This window comes from Hemiscyllium ocellatum, chromosome 1 (assembly GCF_020745735.1).
Source record: "Hemiscyllium ocellatum isolate sHemOce1 chromosome 1, sHemOce1.pat.X.cur, whole genome shotgun sequence".
Taxonomy (NCBI): domain Eukaryota; kingdom Metazoa; phylum Chordata; class Chondrichthyes; order Orectolobiformes; family Hemiscylliidae; genus Hemiscyllium; species Hemiscyllium ocellatum.
Window position 1 is genome coordinate 41,400,175 of NC_083401.1, and position 25,277 is coordinate 41,425,451.

General features: G+C 40.3%; 1 protein-coding gene across 2 annotated transcripts in view; it reads right to left on the minus strand.

Moving 5' to 3' along the window:
* myo5b (myosin VB) overlaps nucleotides 1-25,277 on the minus strand; it is a 258,490-nt gene that overhangs the window by 104,684 nt on the left and 128,529 nt on the right. For both annotated transcript variants that reach the window (XM_060850127.1, XM_060850044.1), the window contains exons 10-14: nucleotides 15,207-15,472; nucleotides 13,232-13,313; nucleotides 12,871-13,011; nucleotides 10,338-10,460; nucleotides 4,070-4,153 (exon numbers count right to left, since the gene is read on the minus strand). In XM_060850127.1, coding sequence (XP_060706110.1) covers nucleotides 4,070-4,153; nucleotides 10,338-10,460; nucleotides 12,871-13,011; nucleotides 13,232-13,313; nucleotides 15,207-15,472 — 696 coding nt within the window. The remainder of the gene's footprint in view (nucleotides 1-4,069; nucleotides 4,154-10,337; nucleotides 10,461-12,870; nucleotides 13,012-13,231; nucleotides 13,314-15,206; nucleotides 15,473-25,277) is intronic.

Here is a 25,277-nt window from a genome sequence, read left to right on the forward strand (position 1 = left end):
AGTAGAAGGCAAGAACTTTCAAAAGCTGATTGGGGCAATTGTGTGCAGGTAAAGGGACAGCTGGAAAATGGGAAGCCTTCACAAATGAGATAACGAGAATCCAGAGAAAGCATATTCCTGTCAGGGTGAAAGGAAAGGCTGGTAGGTATAGAGAATGCTGGATGACTAAAGAAATTGAGCGTTTGGTTAAGAAAAAGAAGGAAACATATGTCAGGTATAGACAGGATAGATCGAGTGAATCCTAAGAAGAGTATAAAGACAGTAAGAGTATACTTAAGAGGGAAATCAGGCGGGCAAAAAGGGGACATGAGGCAGCTTTGGTAAATAGAATTAAGAAGAATCCATGAGTTTTTACAAATACATAAAGGACGAAAGGGTAACTAGGGAGAGAATGGGGCCCCTCAAAGATCAGCGAGGCGGCCTTTGTGTGGAGCCGCAGAAAATGGGGGAGATACTAAATGAGTGTTTTGCACCAGTATTTACTGTGGAAAAGGATATGGTAGAAATAGACTGTAAGGGAAATAGATGGTGACACCTTGCAAAACTTCCATATTAGAGAGGAGGAAGTGTTGGATGTCTTGAAATGGGTAAAGGTGGATAAATCCCCAGGGCCTGATCAGGTGTACCTGAGGACTCTGAGAAGCTAGAGAAGTGATTGCTGGGCCTCTTGCTGAGATATTTGTATCATCGATAGTCACAGGTGAGGTGCCGGAACACTGGAGGTTAGATAACGTGGTGCCACTGTTTAAGAAGGGCGGTAAAGACAAGCCAGGGAACTACAGACTAGTGAGCCTGACCTCGGTGGTGGTAAGTTGTTGGAGAGAATCCTGAGGGACAGGATGTGTGTGTGTTTGGAAAGGCAAGAACTGATTAAGGATAGTCAACATGGCTTTGCGCGGGGGAAATCATGTCTCACAAACTTGATTGAGGTTTTTGAAGTAGTAACAAAGAGGATTGATGAGGGCAGAGCAGTAGATGTGATCTATATGGATTTCAGTAAGGCGTTCGACAAGGTTCCCCATGGGAGACTGATTAGCAAGGTTAGATCTCATGGAATACAGGGGGAACTAGCCATTTGGATACAGAACTGGCTCAAAGGTAGAAGACAGAGGGTGGTGGTGGAGGGTTGTTTTTCATACTGGAGGCCTGTGACCAGTGGAGTGCCATCAGGATCGGTGCTGGGTCCTCTACTTTTTGTCATTTACATAAATGATTTGGATGCGAGCATAAGAGGTACAGTTAGTAAGTTTGCAGATGACACCAAAATTGGAGGTGTAGTGGACAGCAAAGAGGAATACCTCAGATTACAACAGGATCTTGACCAGATGGGCCAATGGGTTGAGAAGTGGCAGATGGAATTTAATTCAGATAAATGCAAGGTGCTGCATTTCGGGAAAGCAAATCTTAGCAGGACTTGTACACTTAATGGTAAGGTCCTAGGGACTGTTGCTGAACAAAGAGACGTTGGAGTGCAGGTTCGTAGCTCCTTGAAAATGTAGTTGAAGGTAGATAGGATAGTGAAGGCAGCATTTAGTATGCTTTCCTTTATTGGTCAAAATATTGAGTACAGGAGTTGGGAGGTCATGTTGCAGCTGTACAGGACATTCGTTAGGCCACTGTTGGAATATTGTGTGCAATTCTGGTCTCCTGCCTATCAGAAAGATGTTGTGAAATTTGAAAGGGTTCAGAAAAGATTTACAAGGATGTTGCCAGGGTTGGAGGATCTGAGCTATAGGAAGAGGCTGAACAGGCTGGGGCTGTTTTCCCTGAAGCATCGGAGGCTGAGGGGTGACCTTATAGAGGTTTACAAAATTATGAGGAGCATGGATAGGGTAAATAGACGAAGTCTTTTCCCTGGGGTGGGAGAGTCCAGAACTAGAGGGCATAGGTTTAGGGTGAGAGGGGAAAGATATGAGAGACCTAAGGGGCAATTCTTTCACACAGAGGGTGGTATTTGTATGGAATGAGCTGGCAGAGGAAGTGGTGGAAGCTGGTACAATTGCAACATTTAAGAGGCATTTGGATGGGTATATGAATAGGAAGGGTTTGGAGGGATATGGGCCAGGTGCTGGCAGGTGGGACTAGATTGGGTTGGGATATCTGGTCGGCATGGACGGGTTGGACCGAAGGGTCCGTTTCCATGCTGTACATCTCTATGACTCTAATTCACCCTTTACTTACACATGTACAGTCCAAGACACTGACCTGGCTAGCTCAGAGATTACTCCTAGAGTGAGCAGACCCCCTAACACTCCTGTTTATATGTCAGCCAGGACTCCCTGGTTGGGGACTTTTAACCTGATCCAATCAGGGAACTAATATCACATGAGATCCACCTCACTGACATTGCTCCAATCACTACAATTACTTTATACAAGTAGCTCCTAACCTTCTCAGTATCAAGGAAACAAACAATTCCATAACACGTCACATTTTTTCATATGCAGGATTGAAGCTGGAAGCTTGCACATGCTCCGGTGAACAGGGTTGCCCATTGTCAGCAGATACTGCCTTCAGTATTAAACACCGAGGCACCAGAGGAGATCGGAATGATGGATACAGCCTCACAGTGTTGCTTCCTGGAATTTTCATGGCACTCTTCTCACCATGCCACAGTAACCCACTGCCTTAAACAACACACTTTTCTTTGTTCCAGGTGACCATTGCTCAAAAAGTACAAAATCCATCCGAATTCCATCTCCTTTCAGTTCCAAAAGTTACGTTGGACTCCAAACTTTGATTGTTTTTCTCAATGCAGATGCTGCCATACACATTGAATTTGTCCAGCACTTCTTATTTAAGGACACAGGACTGCGGAGTAGGCGATTTAGCCCATTGAGCCTGCCCCATCGATTATCATCATCATGGCTGAACTGGCTGTTGTCTCAATTCCTTTTTCTGCCTGCCACTAAATTGCCAGATTCCTTGGTTTATATGAACATAGGCATTAGGAGCAGGACGAGACTACTGATCCCTGCAAGCCTGCTTTGTCATTCAGCACTTTGATAGTTGATTAGCGGCAAGGTGAGGAGTACTTTTTCACCCAGAGGATGGAAGGGCTTGGAACCGACTGCCTGAAAGGGTGCTAGAGGTAGAGAACCTCATTACATTTAAACAACATTTGGATATGCATTTGAAATGCTGCAACAAACAGGGCTATGAACTGAGAGCAGAAGAGCAGCATTAGACCAGATTTTCAGTCAGCACAGACCTGAACTGAACAGCTTCTGTGCTGAAAATCTACATTTCTTTCTATGTTCTAAAATGTTGTGTTTACCAACAGACTTTACACATTTGCCAAGTTCAATACATAGTACAGCAATCATGAAAGGAAAAAGCACCATGTAAACTGCTCTGTACAATTCTCAGTGATTCAATGCAACTGGGAGTCCAGGCTCCCCTTTCTCTATGATGCTTCTAGTTTCACCCAACTATAAAAGGTGCTCAAAATATCATGATGACAGGAGTCATTAGCAAAACATTAAAGGTGCTTACCCAATCTAAATTGCCAGATGCAAACTCTACCACCACCCCACCAATATAACGAGCTGCTCCCAATGGAGAGCTCACAGATGTAACAAACAAACAAACAAACAAACAAACAAACAAGAACAGAATCCAGCTCTTCTATCATGTTGGAAAGGTAAGAAACTGAGGGGAAACAAATGCCCAGGATGACACCAACACAATATCACTCGAGTGAGATTTGGGAACGGCATCCAAGGAATGATTCAATGTTTACAGGTTAGGAAAGAAGAAAAGAGGACTTACTTTTTTTGAAATGAAGTAATCATTTTAAGAAAACAAATTTTCACTTTGCCTTGAAGTAAGCATGAGTAGTTAGTTTACCTTACTGAGCTCTTAAAAAAGGTGAAGCATTCACAAAATAAATGTTTTATTCAGACTACTGGTTTTCTTGGGTTGCAAATTTCCAAATGGCATTCATGTGGTCGAACACTGCAATGGAACTGGTTGGGAACATGCCTAACCTGTGGAAGCCTACACCAGCCTTGGGTTGCAGGGTAGATGTAATAGAAGTGGAAGTGGATTTTGACCTGGGCCATCATACCTTGCTGGCCTTCAGTATGTTGATCTGTTCTTCATGTACTGTGTCACGGTTTTTCTCCAGGAACCCATCACACTGATACTCCACCTGTGGAAGAGAACAACCACTGCATTATGTAGGAGGCCATACCCAATAGATACCAACTTACAGAGATACAATTACATAAAGCTACTTTTACAAGTGTAACTAAAAGTTAATAGGTTTCAAAAATGTGGAAGGTGTCAACGAACAGAACTTTTAAAGAAGGTACAATGGAGCGATTAGTAAATGCTCTGTTAATTGTATCACACACTGTCAAAAGTTCCACATTCCTGATTCCTACTAGAAATGCAAGGGTAGAACTGAAGTCAGGCATAATGCTTTTCATCGTCCATCACTTTCACTGTAAAGGTTCACACAAAGACATCTATCAAAGCCCAGTACTAGCACCCAGAATGAGCTGCTGTCATCTGCGAAACAAAAGCGATAAAGATAGATGGAAGACTCTCTGGGAAAAGGCACTGATGTGTGTTCGTACATGTAGCATACACTCAGGCATGAATGAAGATGATGACATAGAGGTAATGTCACTGAAGCAGTAATCGAGGTCCAGGCTAACCTTTGGGAATATGGGTACAAATTCCACAATAGCTGGTGGAATTTAAAAATCTAATTCACCAATCTAGAATTTTTTTAAAAAGTTAGTTTTAGTGAGGCTATCAACTGTTGTAAAAATTCATCTGGTTCACTCATGCCATCTGTACCTGGGCTGGCCTACATGTGACTCCTAATCCACCAAGTTATGCCATTCAGATGAAGGGTAGTAGGAATGGGTAACAAATGCTGGCCTTCCCAGCGGTGTCCATATTCCTTAAGAGAATAAATTAATTAATCATTGAATATAGGAAGTAAGTCACTAATCGGCTGTTATACGGACATGTAAATTGAGCTTTGCAGACAGAAAGCTGAATTTCTTACCTCATTTCAGAGAAAGGTGCATAAGTAGGCCAATCAGCTCATCAAGATTGTTCCACTATTGAATGAGATAGTGGCTGATCTCAAACTTCAACTCCACTTTCCTGCCTTTTCCCATAACCCTCTGTTCTCTTACTGATGAAAAAGCTGTCTCAGTCTTGAACATATTGAATGAAATATATTCTACAGGCTTCTGTGGTAAAGAATTCCACAGATTTGTTGTACTTAAGAAGTTTCTCTACATCTCCATCTTAAATAATCCCAGACTCTGTCACAATGAGAAATATCCTCTCAGCCTCTATCCTGTCAGGCCCTATCATGAATCTTGTATGCTTCATTGAAGTCACCTCTCATTCTTCTAAATTCCAATTAGTACAGGTCCAATCCACTTAATCTCTCCTCATAAGACAGTGCCTTCATGGCCAGGATCAACCAGTGAATGTTCCCTGAATTACCTCTAGTGCCAGTATACCTTCACATAGATAAGGGGACCCAAACTGTTCACAATACTACAGGTGTGATCTAACTAGTGCCTTGTATAGTTTTAGTAAAACTTTTACATTTGCCTTTCCTATTACCTGCTGAACATTGCTCGATTATTTTCCCATCACCTACCAAAACCACAGAGCCACACGAGAATATGTTTCCACAATCACTTCACATCCAATGATGCTGTTTTTCCTAAGAAGTAAGGCAGCTAATGAAACACATTTGCATAAACCCTAATAAAGGTAGCTGAGACTGAACCTAGACACTTCCGTGTAGACATCTATACATGACCTTCATTATGTATAACATAATAGGAAGTGATCTGGGAACTCAATGCCTTCTTCATCAATAAAGCTCAGTTCTATATAAGCAGCAGTGCATTTATCATCTAAGTCCCTCGGGAAGTAACAGCAAGCACTTTTCAAAGCAATAGTTATTCTGTGATCTCAATATTGACTCATCAACCCTCACTTAGACTTTGAGGCTATAGTTAGAAACCTGTGGAAAATCAAAATCATGTGTTAACTTCTCCACAGGAAAATGTTGAAATTCAGAAACCTTTAACCAATGTGAACCGGTTTAATTGGTGGAAGATCTGAAATTGAAGGTATCCATTTCTTTTGAAGAAAACATTTTGGGAAAAGGAAAAATATTCCTCATCACAAGGATATTCACAGTTCCCTCCCAGTCAGGGAACACTTCAGCGGTCAGAACCATTCGGCCTTAGAACTTGGGTTGACAATCCTCCAAGGCGGATTTCTGGATAGGCAACAACACAGAGTGGCTGAGCAGAGCTGATAGCCAAGTTTGGTACCCATGAGAATGGCCCCAACAGGGACCTTGGGTTCATGTCACACTGCAGCTGACCCTATTATACACACTCTCACACATACACGCACACTCATACAGACCCTCTCTCATACTTGTGCTGTCTCTCAGACACACATACATACACCCCCCAAGAAGCACATGCGTTCATACTCACATTCCCCCCTCACATGCATGCACACACACAAGTCTATGGGATGATTTTGATTTACAGAATTGTAGTTGTCAATACATTCTATTTTGCTCAAAAACACACACAACCTGCAGGCAGTCAATCCATGTGACATTTTATAAATTCCTACTTTGGAAATAGTAGGAATATCCTCAAGATTGGGATACAGACACACTCTAACCTCACCTTTAATGCATTGTCTGAGCTGAAATTTTACCTTTTTTTAATAAAACTTGAAGTTATCTTGAGAGTATGATTTGAAAGTAGTTTTGGGATTTACATATTAATGAAAACCAGCAACCCATTCTAAAAGATGGAAGACTTAACAGCAATCTAAGTTTATTCAATATATCCTATCAGTTGCATGCGTGACACTAATCTTTTGCGATAAATTCTGTGTTTTATGATCCTGCTCCACAACCACCTGAAGGAACAGCACTCCTAAAGCCAGTGCTTCCAAAATAAACCTATTGAACTATAACCTGGTGTTGTGTGATTTTTAACTTGGATCACAGGGATAGACATAGTCTTAAATGGCTGGACCTACAGTGACAAAAATTAAGTTCTCCAGCTAACTTTATGTGGCCTTCTTAGCATCCAATATCTGTAGACATGAGGTGTGTATAAAAGTATACATTATAGGCATAGTTACATACATAATGTACTCACACATCATAAACAAATTTGTAATTTAAAATAGACAATAGGTGCAGGAGTAGGCCATTTGGCCCTTCGAGCCTGCACCATTATGATCATGGCTGATCATCCTCACTCAGTATCCTGTTCCTGCCTTATCCCCATAACCCTTGCTTCCACTGTCCTTAAGAGCTCTATCCAACTCTTTCTTGAAAGTATCCAGAAACGTGGCCTCCACTGCCTTCTGGGGCGGAGAATTATAAACTCGGCTTTCTGACAAGAACTTCAGATTTAGACTTCTGTTTTTTTTAAACTCTTCCTCCATAATCATGTGTCCAAAGTGTTTCCATCAGCAATTGAAAGGTGACAGTCTCATGACAAAGCAAACTGCGTTGTGGTGCTCAATCAATTTTGCAGCTTGACAACTATAGGCAAGCCTTTAGGCTCTAACAGCTTGAAAGCTGTGAATTGTCAGTCTTATATGTGCTAACTGTCAGCATTTTGGAACCACAGTCCCCGTCAGCATTTTCTGACAAAATTCAACTTGGGCCAGGCCAGTCTTTGTTTACTCATGCATATCCAAGACTCATCATTATTGGCAATTATCCCAGTAGTTTCATACAATAGACAAATGTGCTTGCTAAGGCAGTAATGCTTGTCTCTGATAATACAAAAGTACAGGTGTGGAGATGCCGAAAATATAAAACAAAAACAGAATCGCAGCAGGTCTGACAGCACCTGTAGAGAGAAAGCAGAATGATCATTTCGAGTTTAGAACTGAAGTTAGCGAGGGAAGGGTGCACATATACTGAAGTCGAAGATGAAGGAGACAGCAAGCGAGAGAGTGCATGCACAAGAGAGAGTGCATGCAAGAGAGAGAAAGAGCGCGCAAGAGAGAGAGGGCGTATGAAGCACTGACAAAGGAATGGATGTAGCATGTCTTTGAGAAAGAAAAGCTGCTACTTCACTTATTCATGGTCCTCCATTATCAGCTTTTTTTTTGTATCCCTAACATAATATCATCCTTTGGCTGCCTGTTATTCTCTGCCTCTGGGCCCCAACTCCACTATCCAATCACTCCTTCACGTCCTCAGCACATGCACCAGTTGTTCCTAGCTATTGTCAGTTTTGAAGTAGGGCAACTGGACTTGAAATGTTGACTGATTTCTCTCCATAGATGCTGCCAGACCTGCCAAGTTTCTTCAGCAATTCTTGTCTATAGCTTGCAGCCATCACAAGAACTTACTTCAAGAACTCATGCTGGACCAACATTGCAGCAAAAGAATAGACTGCAGTGGAGGAGAGGAAAATAGGGGACTGCATCACAATGAATGAGAGGAGGTTGCAAGAAATGAAGTGGTGAGGGAAATGTAGAGAGATGAAACAAGGATGAAAATTAAGAAATGAAAACAGTTTAGATGGTTGGACACAGTATTTTGGTGTTGGAGAAAGGCATGTTGACTGCAGCAAGCAAGTTTCCCACCGCTCCTGCCCCCAAACAGTACAACCAAGAGCTAGCAAAGGTGGAAAATGAAGTTCACAAACTGGGTGAAAAATGCCACTTGAGGTGTGGAAGGGGAAGATTTCTGCCCACTTGAAAGCACAGGATACAGGATTGCTGGCTTGAATTAGCTTAGAAATAACAAAGAAATGATATTCAGTTTGACAAAGTGGATAAGTCAAGGAAGCGATGCAAGGTAGTATATGCGTGTTTGCACATTGGAGAACAGGGGAGTATAGAGAGTGGGAGCAGGGAATGAAAAGAACTTGGTGAGAACCTGATGCAGTTGCAGAGAAGGTTGGTTGAAGGGAATGCAGTCATTGCCATTAGATCTATTGGACTTTAAGAAAATGTTTGATAAGATACCACATTAATGACTGATTTAAAAAAAAGATTTAAGGAGGAGAGTCATTGTTAAATTTGGATTTTAAAAATTAATGGAGAGATAGAAAACAGCAGATTTGTACACGGTTGTTTCCCAGACTGGAGGATTGTAGCTTGCGATGTTTCCTAAGAGTCAGTGCTAGAACCATTCCATCTTTTGCTGTAAAAATTACATTACTAGTCTATATATTAGATTTGCAAAATCTCCAATATTTTGCTGCTTTTCAATCTGGAATGTGGCCTCAGAAGCAAAAGCTACGAACTCAAATTTAATGAACCTTAAGAAAATAAACTCCCTCTCCACCAATCCTATCAAAATCAATACTACATTGATTAATCCATTTTGGGAAAAAAAACTTCGCTGAGCAAAAATTTGTAAAAGAACAACCTATAATCTATTTAACAGAATTGCTCATATATTGCCAAGTGATATTTAACTGGCCAATTGTAAATATTGATTAATATTCTGAGAATTCTCTGTGGGGTTTAGGAGTGAAAGTGTTCAGAACATTCATATTTAGAAGGCTTTATCTGGAATTGTTCAATTCTCAGATCTTAAATGAACTGGATAAAGTCCCTTACAAAGTAAATTAACTCCATTCTTCCATAAACAGTTTAAGCACCAAAACTAATTTTATACTGAGGTTCCAACTTTAATGTATCTTCTGAAGATGCTGCTTTCAAAGTAAACACTGACTCTGAACCAAAGATAATATTAAGATGGGTGACGAAAAACTTAGAGTGACAATTTTTAAGGAGGTGCCTTGGGAAGAGATAGAATGTGACCAAGCAGGTTGACTCAGAATTCCAGAACTCTACCCTCACAGGGTAGCTGCCAATGGTGAGATGATGGAAAAAGTTGCATGAGGTCTAGCAGTTGGGGTGGATGAATTCCAGAGATAGAAGGGGAGGTTGAGGAAGGGTTTGAAGAGAAGATTATCATTTTAAAATTGAGACATTGGTTTCCAGTTTGCCAATATACATCAACAAGCATGTGATAGATGAACTGAGCTCTGGCCAAGTTAAGATGTTGACAGCAGAGTTTAATATTATCTGAAATCTATAGCAGAGAAGAAAACATAAAAGGTGAACATTTGAACAATTGACTTTGGAAGTGAAGAAAAGCTTACTAAAATCTAATTCCATTGTACTTTCCAATTGTAATTGAATGTAGATTTCAGTTCCTCCGTTTCATTTTAGGTTTCTCATTTGAACCTTTAAAATGACTGTGTAAACAGTGAAAATGTTTGTTGGCTGTATGGGGATATAAACTCCAAAGTGTGAAATAATCACCATGTAGTTATTACCTTATCAGCAAAATGTATAACAACAAAGGCCATGTTGGACATCCGGGGCTTCTGAAAGTGCAGACTGTTTGAATGGCGGTCATAGAGCTTCTGGGCCCAGCTCTGGTCTGTCCCTTTCGGCATCTGAACGGTGGCACAAAATCAATTTGACTTAGAAGCTAATTAGATTTCACAGGAAACAGAGTGCTTGGTAGCAGCACTATTTGTAAAACAGACATACAAAACATTCTTAGTATACTTGTAGGACTGATAATTATAACAATGATGGAGTGCTAGTCCACTCCTTTCCTAATTGAGCCTAGAATTAACACTCTAGATCCAACACTAGTAACAGGATTTGAAGGTGGAAGGGCACATTAACTCCAGTGGCAGACAATCAGCTGCTGAAACCAATATCAGCACTGTGCCAATGCTGCAGCCATTTAATTGGAGGAAGACAGGACCCATGTCAAGCAACCATGTCAAACTGGTGGTGGGCTGGGAAGGGGAAGGGATGGTGAAGGGGTGCAAATCATTGACCCAAGTCCCTCCCCCAAACACTCAATTACTTTCGATTCATTACTGTACTTTCTCCTAGCCTGAAATGGAGGAGAGATGTTGACTTCTGTACAAAAGGGGCAGGAAATCCTGCCTCCAGTCTGATAAGCAGTAACTGGGCATTAAATATTTGCAAATCAGCCATTCTTCCCGAAGAAAACATTCCCTCCATCGGCACCTCCACTAATGGTCTTAGTTGGGGAGCAGGTTTTGCAGGAACTATAACACCCCATATAATTTAAATCAATTATTTTTCCACAGCATCACCAGATCCTGTCTTTTGCTCTTCCTTGGTTCACGTGAAGACAACATCTTTTTATCTCCTTATGTTTGGACTGAAAAGAGGAAATTACTGCTTTAAACAAAAAGGAGACTGTGCAAAGAACTGGTTAAAAACAATTTGGACGGATGTCTTTTTAGCATGACAGCAAAATCCTGTCAGCAGTGAACACCAATTGTGTGGCTATTGCAAATTAGTAGAATGAAACATCTTCACCTATTGGTCAAGTTTTTAAGATACTTTACTCTGTCATGTAGTTTGGGTACTTTCAGACAAAGAATAACCACCCTAGGGATATCCTTAAGTTTGTATGAAATGCAGCACTCAGGATAGTCATTATCCAGCAGAATGGCTTTGATACACCCTATTTCAGCAATGGATTTGCAAAGTGAACAAATAGCCTGGGTTGCATTAGTGAAGTTGCCAATAAGGCCAATATTGTTGTGGTTCTGTTCACCGAGCTGGGAATTTGTGTTGCAGACGTTTCATCCCCTGTCTAGGTGACATCCTCAGTGCTTGGGAGCCTCCTGTGAAGCGCTTCTGTGATCTTTCCTCCGGCATTTGTAGTGGTTTGAGAATCTGCTGCTTCCGGTTGTCAGTTCCAGCTGTCCGTTGCAGTGGTCGGTATATTGGGTCCAGGTGAGTGGCACGGTGGCACAGTGGTTAGCATTACTGCTTCACAGCGCCAGAGAGCCGGGTTCAATTCCCACCTCAGGCAACTCTGTATGGAGTTTGCACATTCTTCTAGTGTCTGCGTGGGTTTCCTCCGGGTGCTCTGGTTTCCTTCCACAATCCAAAAATGTGCAGGTTAAGTGAATTGCCCGTAGTGTTAGGTGAAGGAGTAAATGTAGGAGAATGGGTCTGGGTGCATTACGCTTCGGCGGGTCAGTGTGGACTTGTTGGACCAAAGAGCCTGTTTCCACACTGTAAGTAATCTAATCTAATCTAATTAGGTAGATGTGCTTATTGATGAGTGCCATGCCACAGATTCAATCAATAAGCACATCAACCTGGACTCAATATACCGGCCACTGCAGCAGACAGCTGGAACTGACAACCGGAAGCAGCAGATTCAAACCACTACAAATGCTGGAGGAAAGATCACAGAAGCGCTTCACAGGAGGCTCCCAAGCACTGAGGATGTCACCTAGACAGGGGAACGAAACGCCTGCAACACAAATTCCCAGCTCGGCGAACAGAACCACAACAACAAGCACCCGAGCTACAAATCTTCTCACAAACTTTGAAGGCCAATATTACCATACCTGGAACTGTAGGAATATACTGACTAGTAGAGACAGGTTTGCATAAGCTACTAGAAAACCCATTGGCCCATTGTTTTCAACTAGGAAAGAAATGGGACTTCATTTGACTGTGAATTTGAGCCCATTAAAATGCAAAAGGAAACATTTATACGCAGCTGAAGATTCAAACATAGCAAACACATCAACAACATATTGGAAATGTGCAAGAGGCAGGAGGTTAGGTGCCATTTCAAAGAAACATTTCTCATGGAATTCAAAGATGTTTGAAAGTGCTGGGCCAAACCAGGGTCTCATGGTAACACCAGCAATTTGGGCATACGCAGTATTGTTAAAACTGACCTCAACAGAGTGAGTCGCTGAGTTTGTGTATAATGAATTCACCTTATTGTTTTTTCCTGAACTAAAAGAAAATTATGTTCAGCAACAGTAAAATCTACCACAATGTCTTTACCTTACATTCCTCATCCAACAGATCTAAAATGCCCAATTTTGCCTCAATAAGATCAATGCATGGTTGGTTGTCAGAGAAGTCAATTAGAGTCCATGGTATCTGCTCCTTCATGTATTCCTCCTGTTCCAGTTTGAAGACATGCTGAAAAACATTGAAAACAACCAACAGAAAGTGGTTACATTAACAGTTATCTATTACTGGCAATTTCCATTTAAAGAGAATGTTTGTTCAGTAACAGTTTAAAGAGAAACGTTAGAGTCAAGGCAAATACAAAATAAACTTGATGCAGTTAGAATTGAATATCACTACTGAAAGAAAGGGTTTGAGCATATGCAAGTAAAATGTAGTTCAGCAATCTCACCAGGTTAAATTGCTGCTGTAATTTTTCATTGGCATAATTGATGCAAAACTGTTCAAAACTATTAATTTCAAATGTTTCAAACCTGTAATACATGGGGAGGAAGAAAAGACATTATTTTCTTACATAAATAATCAAACAAGATTTAGAGGGAATATAAATAGAACCAGACAGTAAATAGAACAACATTTGCTGGAGAAAGGCATTCAGCAAATTGGATTTGTTCCTGCACTCCCCAACTTTAAAATATTTGCTCACAAAGTTTCTGGAAGGGACAGTAAGTAGTAGTAGTAGTAGTACAAAGGCAAGAAGACACCTGAGACTTTTGAAAACAATGAGAACACTATATTATCCCTGTAACCAATGAGAAACAAAACAGAAGGAGCGAGAAGGAAGATGAATAAAATGGGTGAATTCAACATCAAAAAGTTACCACAAGTGAGGAGAAGGAAAGAAAGATCTGATGGGGGAAAGAGAAAAACAAAAATGAAAAAGCATGCTTTTCTTAATTAAAACATTTTGAAAATTGACATTCTAAATAACAATTCATCAAATATTAGGAATTAAGATTTTAATTGCTCACATTCTGTCCCAGAGAGCTTTATTGGTATTCATCACCAACTATTACTTCGTTAAAAGCATTTTTGTGCTATTTATTAATAGATTTAACTTTCTGTTGCAAATTCAATTGTATTTAGTCTGCAATTGCACTAACTTCAGATGTACGTTATGCAGGTTTAATGGTGAGAGAAGCCATTTTTACATGATAGAATGATGTAAAAAAGTTCTATAATTTGAGCTAATCCATAATACACAGGAGATCTCTTTTATGCACTAGGCTGCTAAGTAATGTAAACATTAGTAATGACCTATGTCATTTGCATTTCATTTTTAAAGCACATTTTAGCACATAATAGCCTCTAGCATGTTGAAAGCAGGCACCTTGATAAACAGTCTTCATCCAAAATTGCAATTTGGAGTTCAAACATGGTGTGCTAAAAACAAACCCACCGAAATTAGTGTTGAGGGTTTAATTGCCCAAAAGGTCAATACCAAATCTCAGAAGTGTTATCACAGGAAGATACGGAGACATACCAGGTCTTGCCCTTCTGCCATCAAGCATACTTCAGCTATAACAAACATTAAATGTTTTGGGCAGACAATGCTCCAATTCACTATCATTAAGCCTGTACAGTGGGAATGCCCACAGTTTCACACGTCACATACACTCACACCAGTCAGATCTCTAAATACAGCTCAGTGTTTGTCAGTCTGGTCTAGGTGCCTCAGCATATTGCAATAAACATGGAAGAAAACAAATTTATGAAAGTCCTCGATGCTGTTTGCTATAAATGAGCACTTTGTCAAGTATATCAACACCAGAGTCACTTAAATAGTCAATAAGGAGGAAGAGAACTATAGTGCCACAAAGTCATAGTTAGGTAGTCCTTCGAGTCACTGGAATTTGGGGCTGTTAATGGTTACAACTGATGGGATGGAAGGTTCTCTGTTTAAATAATCTATATGAAGTGGGTTTTTAACAGTCTCAATCTGATTTTAATGGTCAAATGGCTCGAAGCAGAAAACTGACATCAAATTAAAAGTGTTACACCATGCGTCTGTTTTGAGAAAAGATAATTGTGGCCAGGTGCAGCAGGTGCTGTTCTCTGAAGCGGAGTCTCAGCACACTGTTGGAGCAAAGAAACTTCTGCAACTAACCATTCTGTACCCTTACCTTGGGGTGTTTGAATGAATACCCTAAATGGGGATATATTCCATTCCTAGTCTAGTGTCCCTCACTTTATTATGTATTGATAATGTACTCAATCAACAGTTTCTTTTTACTGAAAATCAAGTGTCTTGTCTCATTGATCGCTTACTAGATCAATCATTCAAAACAGTACTAAAGTCACAGTTTGAAAAGGTAGCTACGGCTATACTTTGTTCAATGTTGTGTTAACCACACTCCATTTTGTACCCGTAAATATCCAGTACTCCAATGAATGAGTGCTGTTTGCTGGTCGTGTACAGTGCTTTATTGATGTGATCCACAATCCAGTTGAAAAGTTGGGCGTAGATGTGCTTGGCTAGGGCATTTCTGGCATTGATGGCATGCTGCTTGGACATAGTTTTGACGTAAGTCTCAGACGTTGTGACAAGCTTGCGGTGGCACAGCCAGTGCTCCATCTGATCGTGCTCTACTCCCAGTAAATCACAGAAATAGTTCAAGTGCTCATCGTTTCTCTGAAAGCAGATAAATGAACAAGTAACGCATTGGAAACAACACAATTGCTTTCCATCCATCCAATTTCTTCAAACCCCTCTACTCACTAAAACAGCGGTTACATAGTATTCTCCTGATAAGTAAAGCTAGTTCTTTATTTGGCGAGAGGGTGATACTGAATGATATCACTGGCATGGGTTCATTCACTGTACTGGCTCTGGTACTTTAAGGAGGCCTGCCTCACCTTGCCCCATGAGGAATAGTGCTCCTTGAGCCAATTACTGTACAAACAATTGTCTCTCTAATGGACAGAGATGCCAGTGATCCTGTGTGACCTTTAGATAATTTTATATATACCTAAAATAAAATGGAACGATAATTTAAAGTTCAATGTTTCGACCAGTGCATAGAATGGATTGTAGTGGATCGCTTGGATATTTTGCATCCTGCCTGATTTCCTTCTTGCTGTGTGAGGCACAGAACGGACATGAAACCCACTGCTTTACTTACATACAGTCAAGAGTCACATGACACATTTGAAATCATAAGCTTTTGGAGCACCACTCCTTCGTCAGGTGGAGTGTCAGACTCCACCTGAACAAACAGTGCTCCGAAGCTTGCAATTTCAAATAAACCTGTTGGACTGTAACCTGGTGTCATGTGACTTCAACTTTGTCCACCCTAGCACAGGTATCCCCCAAATTACTCACTATCAATGCTATAATTTTATTTGGACAAAGTACCCCAACCCCAAGAGATTCCTATCTTTAAAAAAAAAAGGCACAAAAGCTTCATAAGAAGCTGCGAGGAAAATTAAAAAGAAAATAAAGTTTGTAATTATAGATTGGAAAGTGGAACTGAACAAACAGTAGTTGTACACCTCTGGAACTAGCTTTTATTTTGTCCAAGTAGTTAACAATAATATAAAAGTCTTGACAGCGAGGTCTTCAAATATAGTGGAGTATAACATAAGCTGAATCTTATCCAGGTTTCCTCTTTACATACTTGTGCGCACCAAGCAGGGTCACAGAACGGTGATCAAAAGCGGAAATCATGACCTATTTTATACAACAAAAATAACTTGAAAAGTTATGACTTCCATTCGCAGGAAACAAGCTATAGCAGCTTCAACTAAACTCCTGGTGCCTCAATTTGAACTAGATTTACAAGTTAAACTCAATTGAATTTTGTCAGGGCTCTGAAATTGACCTCAGACAATAACCAGATGTTGGTAGTGCACCCACCATTGTCATCTTCAGGAGATTGCAAGCCCAATCAAATGGTCAATGTATTGGACCAGCATTCATCACATTAAGAGCCACAACAGTAAAACTAGTACAATGGTACAGGGAAGCTAGAGTTCTTGGGGTGTCAAGTGGAGAAATGTCATACTGGTACATAAATAGGGTACAGCAGGAAGAATTTTATTTTGAATTTAACTGTAGCACCACAGCAAATCTGTGATGACAAAATCATTTTAAAAATGAAAAGTTCTCTCGACTCTTGATAAATAGAAAAGTCGCAGCCATTTGAAGATAATTGTGTAAAAACTCTAGATAAATGCTGAATACAGAATATCAATACAGCGACAATTTATTTCTGATCACAATGAGAGCAAGAAAATAGTTGTTATTAAATTCTCTTGTAAAGTACTTGGCAATCAAGTTTTCCCTGCACAATGCGACAATCCACAGCCAGATATAACACAGCTACAGCTAAATTCTATGCAACATTTATTAAATGCTTGATGCTGCTTATACAAATTGGATTGCTCTGTGAATGAGGCTAAGCACAGATTCACCAATAAATTATATTTTCTGTGGAATTGATTAAAATCCTAAGTAGAATATTTTCAAATAAAATTACTGAATAGAACATAACTGTACTGAAAAGAACTTGGTACAATCTGTTAGCAGTATTGAATAGGTCAGGGTAAGATTTCAGCACAGATTTTGTTAACATCTATAAAGGCTTAATCTCTGGTGGTTGTGGCTTCACTAGGTTGGGGGTGGGGATGGGAAGCTGTTGCAGGAAAAATGCTTATTTACTTTTGTTCCTTTTCTCCTCAATAAACCAAACAGACTTCAGTCTTTCAAGAAGTCACCATCACTGTATAAGGGCAACGAGGGATGAGTAATTAATGCTGGCCCAGTCAGCAATCTACTCATCCAGTGGATGATTTTAAAAAATCTTCGCCCTCACTGAAGGAATACCACATTAGTCATAAGTTAAGGTATGGTCTAATGACCGTTGGTAGGTCTCTGCTATCCCACAGCAAGTCTTCATCATTCTCATGCAAGCTTGATTAATGCATGAAGCTGACCATCTGACAATTAGGGGCTCATAATTTGCTGATGTTTAGCTTAAATTAATGATTTTAGATGTTAAAACAAATTCAAAATAATTTAGCTGGTTAATATAACCATTGAAAATTGAACTCACAATGTGCAAAGTTCATTTATAAGAAACCAGCAGCAGCATTACTACAATCCAGTACAAGGGCTTAGCGAGCTACTGGGTATCAGGAGCATAGTTGTTAGATTACTGGACTGGTCTGAAATTAGTCTAGACTAAATCTACATATTCAATCTACTAACATACAAATCCCACCATGGCAAATAAGAAATTTAAAGTTTAGCTAATTAAATAAGGTTTAAAATAAAACGCCCTTAGCAATAATGGGTGATCACAAACCTATTGGTTCATTACTTCTTTTAGGAAAGGAAATGTGCTATCCTTATCCTGTCTCAGCTTTGTGTGAGGAATATATCGAGAGATGATTGTGGAGTGGTAATGTTGCTGGAATAGTAATCCAAAGGCCCAGGGTATTGCTCAGAGAACATGGGTTTAAATCCCACTGCAAAGCTTATGGAATTTGAATTAAACTAATAAAATCTGAAATTGAAAAGGTAGTTTCATAGTTTTGTCATCCTGCCAATCATTAAATGGTGTCACTTTTCTTTATCATTATTGCCTTCTGGGAAGGCAATCTACCATCCTACAACTGGCTGCACAGGAATCCAGACCCACAGCAATGTAACGGAATCTTAACTGCCCTCTGAAATGGATGTCAAAGTCACTCAGTTCAAGGTCAACAAGGGAAGGGTAACAAATACTGTCCTTGTCAGTGGTGCCTGCGTTCCACGAAAGCCTAAAGAAAACAGTGGTTGACTGAAAAAGTAGCTGATTCATAACTGCCTTCTGAGAAAGGTCTAGGAAGCTATTTGGTTGTGTTCAGGATAACTGCTTCTCACCTCCTTCGAGGGAATTAGAATAAATAAATCAAGTGTTGACCTTACAATCAATGCCCATACCCTCCGAATAAATAAGAAAGGAAAGCAAAGAAAAGAAAAGCAGTATTTTTTTGGAGGGAATATGCACACTGAATTTCAGATTCTGAGGAATATTTGACATAGTACTTAACAGTCACTAGATCACTGCACAAAGTGACATATTGCTGCCAGCACCCTACATCTATTATTTGCCCCCTCTAGACACATACCAGAAATGAACTGGTTGACAGAGGTTATTCTGCTATGCTTATGCATCAACTGTGCCTTTAAAACACTGTCTACTGATTATATTAGCAACTGTAAATTATTGACTCAGTCTCAGTAAGCACCAACAGTCTCCAGCGAATCAATGGAAAACCACAAGGTGTTTTTGTACTGCATAAAAGCACACCAATTTTCTGCAAGTTGTTATTTTCTCTCCTCAGTTCTTAAAGGGTCTATGATTCTTATTATCTACCTTGCAGTACTTTTCAAAGCTTTCCCATTTGATTAAGCTCATCGAGGATACTGAACTATCTTAGCATGGGTATACCAAAGCTAAGTATACTTTATCCATTGCCTGTACATACAAGTTTCCTTTCTTTAATTCACTCATGGACAAGGGCATTGCTGGCATTTATTGCCCATCCCTAGCTGCCCTTGAACTGACTGACATTTCAGTGAGCAGTTGAGAGGTACATGTAGGACCCAACCAGTTGAGAATGGCAAATGTCTTTTCCTGAAAGACATCAGTGAGCCAGATGTGTTTTTCTGACATTTGGCAATGATTTCATGGTCATCAGTAGATTTTTTCATTCCAGATTTTCTTTTACTGAATTCTAATTCCACCATCTGCCGTGGCAGCATTCGAATTCAGCTCCCCCAGGACATTAGCTGAGCTCTGGATAAATAGTCAAGCGATATTGTCACAATGCCATTGAGTATAGAAGCAAAGAGGTCCTTCTGCAGCTGTACAGTGCCCTGGTGAAACCACACCTGGAGTAATGTGCACAGTTTTGGTCTCAATTTGGGGAAAGACATTCTGGCTATTGAGGGAGTGCAGCATAGGTTCACGAGGTCAATTCCCGGAATGGCGGGACTACCTTATGCTGAAAGATTGGAGCGACTGGGCTTGTATACCCTTGGGTTTAGAAGGCTGAGAGGGGATCAGATTGAGATGTATAAGATTATTGAAGGATTGGACACTCTGGAGGCAGGAAGCATGTTTCTGCTGATGGGTGAGTCCCGAACCAGAGAACACGGTTTAAAAATAAGGGGTAGGCCACTTAGAACAGAGTTCAGGAGAAACTTCTTCACCCAGAGTGTGGTGGGTGTATTGAATGCTCTACCCAAGAAGGCTGTGGAAGCCAAGTCTCTGGATACCTTCAAGAGTTGGATAGAGCTCTTAAGGATGGTGGAATCAAGGGTTATGGGGATAAGGCAGGAACAGGATACTGATGGAGGATGATCAGCCATGATCATAATGAATGGTGGTGCTGGCTCAAAGGGCAGAATGGCCTACTCCTGCACCTATTGTCTATTGCCATTGTCTTCCCCTGGCAAGAGGAGCTAAACCACAATCCAAAGTACAGAATACAATTAAGACCAAGGCAACTGTAGAGGGAAACTGCATTGATATTTGAAATAGAACCAGATACTGAACTATATAAGGACAAAGTAGAGCAATGAGTTTACTTTTGAATGTCTCCAGTTCAGAGAAGAGCGTTATATATAAAAAGGCCTGTTTTGTGAATTTTTATATTGCATGGCTCACTCATACATTCGAGGAATTATCTGAATCCATAATTCACTCTGCTCATGCATTCTGTCCTGCATTTTTCTATTGGGTATTAACTTCCTTTTGAAAAAGGAAGAATGCGCAAGATTCAAGAAAGAAATCAGGAAGATGACACTGAGTTAGATGCTCAGGTGAAAAGCCAGTTCAGATGGAATGGGCTGAACGGGCACCTTCTATACAGGAACAATTCTGTGATTCTTCCCCTTACTCCCAAATACATTTAATTACAAAATTATCTTACATATCAAACATCTTCAATTTTGTTTCACGCTTTACAAACACATTGCTAAATTTACAACAAATATTCTTTTCTATATTATTTTACAACTATGATTAGACAATTTTCCAGAAATATTCACTATAAATAGCCAAGGAGTGCGACATATTGGAACAAAGGTAAACAGTTATTATCAAATGTAAAAATTTTAAAAATTAAGATGTGGCATTATTCCAAGATTAAATTTTTGATCATAAATTTTCTCAAGTGATTTTGAACTAAAAATCAAATGGAACTTCAGCATCATTTGCCTTCAAGCCAGTTAGACAGTTCAGAGATGTACATGTTAATTTATTCTTATTCAAAAAGACACAGCCTGTTTGACACTCCAACCTCACCTCAAAGTGCAATTTTAATCTACAAATGAGTGGACTGGAAGGACAAAAAGACTTTGAAAAAATACTGTTGATTGAATGACTTACATCAATCGCAAAAAAATCCACATCAACAGTGCTGCACAAATAAAGCCTATTTGAGGGGTTAAATGAAAAAAAAAGTATTCACCTAAGCTGAATTGCATTGGTTCATTTCTAAATGGCTTTTGTTGCTCAGGCCAAGCAAAGGTGCAAGGACAAGCACCATGGTGTGGAGGTCACCACGGTGTGGAGGTCACTATTTGTGTAGTAAAGGTCCTTGGCAGAATTGCTGTCTCAACTGCAAATATGCAAATCGCTAAATCATTGACATTTCAAAAGCTCATTTTCCTTCCCTAGGTGATGTACTTTGAGAGATAAAACGTTCAAGACAAGGTTCATTCAAGGGTAGACACTTGACAGGAATCCATGGGGAAGCTGGAAAGATCAATTAATTTCAAATCAACTTTACTTTTCTTCATGCTGTGACCAACGACACGATATTTCTAAGAGATGCTGCTGGCTATTTGGAAAGTTAACTTGGTCTGTGATAACTTGTATCGAATCCAAGACAGGGAGTATCAACAACCAGCTTGATAGGGAAGCCAAGTGAGGAGTATTTCATTACATTCCAAGCCCTCAGACAAACTTAAGATTCTTTCAGAGTGTCTCATACATACCCATACAGTTAAGAGTCAACTTACAATTTAACAATGCGTTATATTTGTAACTTGCAAAGGACTTCACACATCAAACTATTCGAACATCAAACATGATCACATTTGGTGAGGAGTTTCAGGTTAAGAGAACTAATTAGCCACATTGTTGGATATTTCTCAATCACTGGCTGCATTTAAATATCACAGAACACCAGGTTATAGTCCAACTGGTTCATTCGAAGTACAAACTTTCGCAGTGCTGCTCCTTCGCCAGCTAGCTAGGGAAATCGGATCATAGGACACTGAATTTATCGCAACAGTTTTGCAATTTACATGTTAATGAATCAAAACCTCGAGGCCATTCTAAAAAGAAGAACGACTTAATAGCAGTCCAGGTTTGGTCAATAAATTACATCAGTTTAGAGTCATACAGCATGGGAACAGGCCCTTTGGTCCAACTCATCCATGCTGACCAGATATCCTAACCTAATCCAATCCCATTTGCCAGCACTTGGCCCATATCAGTCTAAACTTCCTATTCGTATACCCATCCAGATGCCTTTTAAATGCTGTAATTGTACCAGCCTCCACTACTTCCTCTGGCAGCTCATTCTGTACATGCACTACCCTGTGTGAAAAGGTTGCCCCTTGGGTCCCTTTTCAAACTGTCCCCTCTAGTTCTGGACTCCCTCACTCCAAACAAAATACCTTGTCCATTTATCCTATCTATGCCCCTCCTGATTTTATAAACCTCCATAAAAGGTCACCCCTCAGCCTCTGACACTCCAGGGAAAAAAGCCCCAGGCTATTCAGCTTCTCCCTGTAGCTCAAATCCTCCAACCCTGGCAAATCCCTGTAGATCTTTTCTGAACACTTTCAAATTTCACAACATCATCCAATAGGAAGGAGATCAGAATTGCACACGGTATTCCAAAAGTGGCCTAACCAATGAACTGAACAGCTGCAACATGACCTCCGAAATCCTATACTCAATGCTCTGACCAATAAAGGAAAGCATACCAAACACCTTCTTCACTATGCTATCTACCTGCGAGTCCATTTTCAAGGAACCATGAACCTGCACTCCAAGGTCTTTTTGTTCAGCAACACTCCCTAGGACCTTAACATTGAAGTGTATAAGTCCTGCTAAGAGCTGCTTTTTCAAAATCCAGCAGCTCACATTTATCTAAATTAAACTCCATTTGCCACTCCTTAGCTCATTGGCACAGCTGATCAAGATCTGAGGTAACTTTCTTCGTTGTCCACTATGCTTCCAATTTTGGTGTCATCTGCAAACTTACCAACTATACCTATGCTCCCATCCAAATCATTTATATAAAATGACGAATAGCAACAGACCCAGCAATGATCCTTGTGGCATTCCACTGGTCACGGGCCTCCAGTCTGAAAAACAACCCGCCACCACCATCCTCTGTCTTCTACCTTTGAGCCATTTCTGTATCCAAATGGCTAGCTCTCCCTGTATTCCGTGAGATCTAACCTTGCTAATCAATCTCCCATGGGGAACCTTGTCAAACACCTTACTGAAATTCACATAGATCACATCTCCCGCTCTGCCCTCATCAATCCTCTTTGCTACTTCTTCAAAACCTTGATCAAGTTTGAGAGACATTATTTCCCATGCACAAAGCCATGGTTATGATCCCTAATCAGTCCTTGACTTTCTAAATACATGTAAATTCTGTCCCTCAGGATTCCCTCCAACAACTTGCCCACCAGTCCATAGTTCCCTGGCTTTTCTTACCACCTTTCTTAAACAGTAGTACATTAGCCAACCTCCAGATTTCAGCACCTCACCTGTGACTATTGACATGTCTCAGCAAGAGGTCCAGCAATCACTTCCCTAGATTCCCAGAGTTCTGGGTACACCTGAGCAGGTCCTGAGGATTTATCCACCTTTATGCATATCAAGACATCCAGGACTTCCTCCTCTGTAATATGGACATTTTTCAAGATGCCACTATCTATTTCTATATCTTCAATGTTCTTCGTCACAGTAAACACTCCGCCATCTCCTGTGGCTTCACATATATCTTTGAGGGGTCCTATGCTCAATTATCTTAGTTACTGTGTTGTCCTTAATGGATTTGTAAAATCACTTTGGATTTTCCTTAACCCTATTTGCCAAAGCTATCTCATGTTCCCTTTTTGCCCTCCTGATTTCCCTCAAGTATACTCCTACTTCTTTTACACTCTAAGGATTCACTCAATCTATCCTATCTGAACCTTACATACGCTTCCTTCTTTTTCTTAACCAAACCCTCAAATTCTTTAGTCATCCAACTTTCCCTATACCTACCAGCCTTTCCTTTCACCCTAGCAGGAATATACTGTCTCTGGACCCTTGTTATCTCATTTCTGAAGGCTTCCCATTTTCCAGCCATCCCTTTAACTGCGAACATCTGCCCCCAATCAGCTTTTGAAAGCTCTTGCCTAATGCCATCAAAATTAGCCTTTCTCCAATTTAGAAATTCAACTTTTACATCTGGTGTACCCTTTTCCATCGCTATTTTAAAACTACTAGAATTATGGTCACTGGCCCTCACTGTCACCTCAGTCACCCACCCTGCCTTACTTCCCAAGAGTAGGTCAAGTTTTGCACCTTGTCTAGTAGGCACATCCACATACTGAATCAGAAAATTTTCTTCTACACACTTAAATTCCTCTCCATCTAAACCCATGACACTATGGTGGTGCCAGCCTAAGTTTGGAAAGTTCAAAATCCCCTACCATAACCATCAATTGTATGACACAATGATCTTTCACTATAAATTCTATGTCCTATGATCCGAATACACTTGCTACCTGACAAAGGAGCAGCGTTCAAAAGTTTGTACTTCTAAATAAACTTGTTGGACTATAACCTGGCATTGTGTGATTTTTAAACTTTGTCCACCCCAGAACCTCCACATCATGCATTTAAATAAGCCAAGGCAACCACTGCATATCTTCACTGTAGAAGAAAATGGCACACATCAAGGAGACAGTTTAAAGCTATAACTTAATGAAGGGCTTCCCAAGGCTTGTGTTTTAAGTCGAGATTTTGAGATGCATACACCAAGGTATCAACGGCTACCGTGGAGTTTAGAATGAGTGTTAAAACCCATACAACCCCTTTCTCTCCTTGCATACTTTTGGTCATGATTACAATCTTTGGGGCTTGATTCCTGTTACGCAAAGAACAAAACAGCACAGTAACAAGCACTTTGGCCCTCTAAGCCTGGGTCACCACATTTTGCTCTTCCATATTAAAACTGTCTTAACTTACAGGATCCATATCCCTCCATTCCCTTCAAGTACACGTATTCATCCAGATGCCTCTTGAATGCTGTTAGTGTGTCTGCTTCCACCACCTCCTCTGGCAGCATATTCCAGCCACTCACCATCCTTTGTGTGAAAAATGTGTCTTGCACATTGCTTTTAAATTGACCCCCTCGCACCTTGG